The sequence below is a fragment of the Phragmites australis genome, chromosome 10, assembly GCF_958298935.1.
Source record: "Phragmites australis chromosome 10, lpPhrAust1.1, whole genome shotgun sequence".
NCBI lineage: Eukaryota > Viridiplantae > Streptophyta > Magnoliopsida > Poales > Poaceae > Phragmites > Phragmites australis.
Window position 1 is genome coordinate 8132854 of NC_084930.1, and position 6193 is coordinate 8139046.

Consider the following 6193-nt stretch of genomic DNA (forward strand, 5'->3'; position numbering starts at 1 on the left):
GATATTGATGTTTAATTTTCAATTCCTATTAGTGTTCAAATAGATTGATTTCTTCAATTCTGGTACTTGCAGGACCTTCAGCTGGAAACATGTATCCTCATGCCGTGGAGAATCAACGCAATTCAGGAACAACTCTGCGGGTTCATCAATGACCAAACCATTTCAGAGTTGGGGTGGTACCATGTTCCCAAATGGTGTATTGACAGATCCGACCCTTCAAAAGACCCGTGGAGTTCGTTACCTGATTCTTCAAAATGCAAAAAATATAGTTCAGGATCCTCGGTCAACAAGAATAATTGAATGACATAGTTTCTTACCCTTTTCTTGTATACTTCTGTTAATTATGAACTATTGTTGCAAACTATTATTAGTTATGATCTGTAGTCAATGACATGTGAAGTAACATGGTTACGTATGCATGAATGAGATGAGATGAGAATAAATTATGTATGTGTGTGATACATTATGTGTTGAGATTATTATATGTGCATGTGCTTTATGTGATATTTGCAATGGCTACATTTTGGGGGGTGGGGGATGGTCTATCAGTGCCGGATTAACATAAAAAACCAGCACTGATATTCTATGTATCAGTGCCGGATTATCAGTGCCGGCTTAAAAACCGGCACTGATAGTCCATGACTATCAGTGTCGCGTAATCAGTGCCGGTTCAAAAACCGCCACTGATGGCGCTTTTGAGCCGGCACTGATAACCATTTCTGTTGTAGTGATGGAACTTAGAAGCACTCAAACACAATCTTTACTTAGGCAAGTTATGATTGAAGGGGAATGTTACAGGTAAAGATTTGAATATTGTAAACACACCCGTAGAGATAGAGTCCAACACGGTTTCACAGCTTCAAACGTCATCACGTGTGATGCATTTTGTTGATTTGAACCGGACAATTGTAATCTTTGCTGATGTTTGCCGGCCTATATAAATACATGACGCGGCCTCGAAAGAGGAGTGAGAACACTTTCGTTAGGACTAGATAACTTTACTAGGCGAAGCTGAGCCGGAGGTCGAGGAGACCGCCATTTCGAAGGCTGAACCCACACGCCACCAAATCGAGCTCGCCGCCGTCCAAATCGATCCCACACACAGCGAATCAAACTCAAACGGCACCCAAATCGACGACTCGCGCCGCCAAATCAATCTTATTGCTGCTGAATCAAGCTTGATTTATTTTCTCTTCTTTGCCGGCCAAGATCTGTTTAGCTAGCCTTTCGTAGTGGTAGTCCGATGGACACACAAATAATTGAGTCGGATGGACGGAGGCTTGGAGCCTGCTAGAAGAGATCGATGGAGTCAGCTCAGCTTAGCTAGTTAATTTGCTAGTACCTAGTGATCGCCACGCCAACGTGATCTGGTGCCCGCCTTCAGCTTGGGTGGTTTAGCGAGATCGCCGCTGTCAACCTCCCAAGTACCTCGCATGTCGCCGTTGGGTGCAGTTTCTCCTCGACGGTGACCTAGTCACGCCCCTTTCGCCGCTGGCTTCACAGGAGATAGCACGGCTGGAGGAAGGAAAGGGGCGAGATGGGCACGCACGGGCTTTCCTTGCGAGAGCAGGGATGCGTGGCAGGTTTTGCAGTGTGCACGACAGCGCGGCGAAGGCATGTGGTGGCGGGTGGCAGTCGATGGTGAGGTGGCTGGCTGGTAGAAGGAAGGAAGAGAGAGGGAAGGAGGAAGAAAGGTGGAGAAGCTGACACATGGGCTGCACCGTCGGAGAGAGGAATAGAGAATTGGAGCAAGACGCCAGAGACTGACGTGTGGGGCCGGTATAATTTTTTATTTGTTGACCATTTGCCATGTCACTTGAGGTTTCATGATAACCGCTTTCCCATGTGTGCTACGTCGGCTAAAAATCACCTTTAAATCATATTAGATGGGTAAATTGTACGGTTTTAAAAGTTGAGGGACATTAGTTGTCTGATTTTTTAGTTTAAGGAAAATTCAGACTCAGAAAATGATTCCGAGATATAAATTAGATATTTTCTTTTACCTAACAGAGGCGGCAAGTAGCTCGGTCTGGCGTTCAGCCTAGCCCAACCTAGTGTCCTACATGTGTACCGAGCAAAAAAGGAAAAGTGCTGCTAAAAAAAATTACCTCAACAAAAATGAATATTGAAACGGAGAAAATGAGTTAAGATATACAATGCTTATATATACGGGTTGGTTTCAGTTGACAAAACATGTTTTATTTTGGTTGACAAAACAGAGATCCTAGAAGGTCAGAATCAGAACCATGTTAGGTAGGTGTGTAAATTAATTAGTATAGGATTATCCACCAATCCTTTTTAGTTTACCTAATAACACTAATTTTATAAAAAAAATGTTAATTTAAAAAGTAGTTTTATTAGTTAAACTAAAGAGAATCGGTAAATACGTTTAGTTTAATTAATTTGCATCCCTAATGCTAGAATCACGACAACAAGATCTGAATTCCTCTGGGTCACGATTCTATACACAAGACATGTATCATCTGATCTATATCCCAATTGGTTACCAACCATTCTCTAGCCGAACGATGTGTCACCGACTCACCCGTGCTTGTTTCGTGGCCACGGGCATACACACGTTAAAGTGGGTAAACCATGATGGCCCTCTAGATAACGAAAATAATCGAGCTAGCTTTCGGAAAGAAGAACTAGAAAGTCGTAAGAGGATCACAGCTTCACCACAAGGATGATGGAGATGGTCACAACCTTACCGTGCTGCCCAGTCTCACACTGCTCAGCTGAACCACGCCGATGGCTTCGAGAAGCCCCGCGGCAGCCGCTGTCCCGTCCGACGCAACGCCACGCGCGCTCGCAGCAACGCGGCTCCACCTCGGCCAAGTCAACCGCCGCCACATCAGCGCCGACTCACCCGATCGCGGATCGTGTGGTCGCGGCGCGCCGGCCCCACCCAGGCCCCGCCGGAGGAATCCCGAGCCCCGTGCTGACTCGGAGCCGCCTCGCTTTCTTCGCCATACCCGACACGTACGCGCCTCTGGAAGAAATTTTATAAATCTTTACCAGGGATTCTTAGAAGATTTTGATCCATATTATTTTTTTCTGTACCAAAAAATTTTACGAGATTTTGACTTACATTTTTCTTCTACAATCTAACAGTTAACATGTGTACCTAAAAGAAAAAAAAAGATACATGTAACATGCATAAAAGATGATCTTTCTGAAAGAAGGGATTCTTAGAAGATTTTGATCCATATTATTTTTTTAAAAAAAAATTTTTACAAGATTTTACCATACATTTTTCTTCTATGATATAACAGTTAACACGTGTAACTAAAAGAAAAAAAATACATGTAACATATATAAAAGATGATCTTTCTGAAAGACCGGATCTACACCACCAGACATGGGGCCCGCATGTCGGCCGTACGGGGCCGCGCCTCGCCCAGGCCGACGCGGATCCGAGTCAGCTCGCGTCATCATCCATTGACGGGGAGCGGCCGTCGCCAACACCCCCCAACCAACCTTTCCACGTACCGGATTTGCCTTCCGCGCCCCTTCAAAAGCCGCCGGCAACGCGACAGGCGACACCCGCCGGAGGCAGCGCACGGGACGGACGGTCACCGCCCACCACCAGCACAGTCCACTGGCACGCTGCGACTGGCCTGCTGCACGGCGTAGTGCCAGCCGGCGGGGATGAAGAAGTGTGCGTCGGAGCTGGAGCTGGAGGCGTTCATCCGGGAAGACGCCGCCCACGCGGACGCCGGGCGGAACAAGCCCAGCGGCAGAGCACACGCCGCAGGGTTCGACGAGCCCGGAGGCAGCGGCAGGTTCTCACCCGGCGCCGGCGGCCTGCCCGGCATCGGTTTCGGCGACCCGGTGAGCACTGCCAACCACAAGCGAAGTACATTTAGCAGCGCTTGCCACTGAGAGAGCATCTCAGCCTAGAATTCGCCACACTTGTACGTGATTTGATTAACCATGGTTCTTCCTCTGCTCGAGCAGAACACCATGGATGAAAGCAGTTGGTGGTTCGGGGGCGTCCGTACGCCGGACCCGGCCCTCCCAACCACGGTTGAGTCGCAGACGGCTTCCATCTTCGGTAAGAGACATACAGCCCTGCAATCTATAAAAGGTTGGAATTTTAACTTTGAAATGTAGTGAGCTATGTGCATAGCATAGACTAATTGTGAGCAATTGCTAATTGGCCTAATTGAAAAATGTTAACTGCTAATCGAATTTAATTAGAGTTCAGTCATATCAAAATTAGACTCATGGGAAGTATTGCTCACCTGCTGCATTGCCCTGATCACAGCTAGTCCTAGGGCAACCGCATCAGAGAATCACGCTCTTGAAAGCGAGTCAGACTCCGACAGCGAATCTTTGTATGATGTAGAGGGAGGTTCATGTGAGCGAAGAACCAAATCTAAGGAAACAAAGCGAATAAGAAGGTATGGCGAGATAAATCTTGCGATAAAATTACGCAAGTTTCCAACGCATTCCAAACAGAGAGCTTACATCTTTTTCGTCTTTGTGGATGCATTGCTCTTGTAAAATTCAGGATGGTGTCCAACAGGGAGTCCGCTCGACGATCCAGGCGGAGAAAACAGATACAGTTAGCTGAACTCGAGTCACAGGTACCGTAACCACTTAGCCCAGCAAGGACTTCCAATTTAGCATACGGTGATGCGAGTTACGCTGAGATTATGGTCATTGATGTGTTCCCTCATGAACAGGTCGAACAACTTAAAGGTGAAAATTCAACCTTGTTCAAGCAACTTTCAGAGGCCAACCAGCAGTTCACCACCGCAGTCACAGACAACAGAATCCTCAAATCAGATGTAGAAGCCTTAAGAGTCAAGGTAACCAGTTCGCTTCTACAGAAACAAGTTGCCATAAACTGCCGAACGATCACATGTCTTGTAACTCTCTAACCAACAAATTTCAATTGCAGGTAAAAATGGCAGAGGATATGGTAGCGAGAAGCGCAATGTCCTGCGGCCTACGCGACCTCGGTCTGGCACCATTTCTGAACTCCAGAAAGATGTGCCAAGCGTTGGGTATGCTCAGTGTCGCAGGGCTGGACTTGATAGAGAGTGATGCATGCTTCAGAGGTCCAACCCCAGCTCGACAAGTTCAGAACTCACCGATACAAAGCACTGCAAGCCTAGAGTCTCTGGATAACCGGAAGTCCAGCGAGGTCACCAGCTGTGCGGCAGACATGTGGCCTTGAGATTGAGGCCATCGATCAGATTCAAAGCTTCATTGACAGAAAAAGCACCATTCCATCACCTCAAATTTCCTTGAACCATATTTCTGCGCTTTACCATGCATCACTCCTTTGATGTAGCTATGCCGTACTGCACGTCTGCACCACTGGGAAATATACTTTTTACCAGCAGTTGCCATGGCAACCAGAGAATGCGGCAGACCTCAAATAAAATTTCAAGTAGAAAATGAAGTTGTCTTTGTACAAAGCTGCAAAAGCAGAGTATAGAAGTAGATGAAATATCCTGAATCAATATGTGAAGTAGGGAATGATGCTTAGGATCCGATTGGAGGACAGGTGAGACAATCAGTTTACAAAAAAAAGGAGAAGCGATATATTGTTTAGAAATTACTAAAACTCACAGGATGACAGATATGTTTGATCCAATACAAGTCCGCTAGTGGGTTTGCAGCACTAGTTCTAGTGTATTCAGGCATGTTTTCATTACTTTGTGCAGGGAGACATGATGGTAAAAATACAAACTAGTGCAAAACTGCTGTGATTCCAAACCATTAGGCATTTTACAAAAGCCCGAGGCATCTTGAAAGCGAAAGGAGCCACTAGCTCAAGGGGAGGATTTCACACACATGACAGCGTTTCATAAAAAAAAGAACATTTTTAATAGAGCATCTTTGCCCCATATGTTGTGTGCTTCAACAGTGCAATTCAAAACATATCCTGAGCCCTCTAAAATGCATGAAGATAATGGAAGATTGAGAGCGAAAGGGATCATACAAAAAGGGTTCACCGAATAATATTCTCAAAAGGAAAGTGGATTTGCCTCTGGAGAAACCAAGGGCCACCAGCTACAGCACCTGTTCCTGCCACCAAAAAGGCATGATGACATTATTCTCCCTCTCCCTTGTAGAAGAGAAGGTATGGCATTGCTCACACTCAAGACATGTCAAATTGCCATTTCTGCATTTAGGTCACAGAATTTGTTCTGGTCCTGTGGTCCACATTACAAGT

At 46.0% G+C, this 6193-nt stretch overlaps 1 protein-coding gene across 2 annotated transcripts; it reads left to right on the forward strand.

Moving 5' to 3' along the window:
* The first annotated feature begins 3483 nt into the window (after nt 1-3483).
* LOC133883433 (bZIP transcription factor RISBZ5-like) lies at nt 3484-5656 on the forward strand. 2 transcript variants are annotated; one of them, XM_062322761.1, is made up of 6 exons: nt 3484-3834; nt 3961-4090; nt 4271-4406; nt 4517-4592; nt 4692-4817; nt 4910-5656. In XM_062322761.1, exons 1-6 carry the CDS (start codon nt 3652-3654, stop codon nt 5186-5188), a joined length of 930 nt encoding a protein of 309 aa, XP_062178745.1. In that variant the 5' UTR covers nt 3484-3651; the 3' UTR covers nt 5189-5656. The 2 variants fall into 2 exon arrangements, with proteins under 2 accessions (XP_062178745.1, XP_062178746.1); XM_062322762.1 differs by having other exon boundaries at nt 3489-3834; nt 3961-4057; nt 4910-5590.
* Nucleotides 5657-6193: the final 537 nt, after the last annotated feature.

Bases quoted from the DNA above. Each gene is read 5' to 3' on its own strand.
- LOC133883433 (XM_062322761.1), top strand. From the start codon at position 3,652: ATGAAGAAGTGTGCGTCGGAGCTGGAGCTGGAGGCGTTCATCCGGGAA. The intron at 4,091-4,270 runs GTTGGAATTTTA...CCCTGATCACAG, and splicing joins AGCCCTGCAATCTATAAAAG to CTAGTCCTAGGGCAACCGCA. The intron at 4,818-4,909 runs GTAACCAGTTCG...TTTCAATTGCAG, and splicing joins TAGAAGCCTTAAGAGTCAAG to GTAAAAATGGCAGAGGATAT.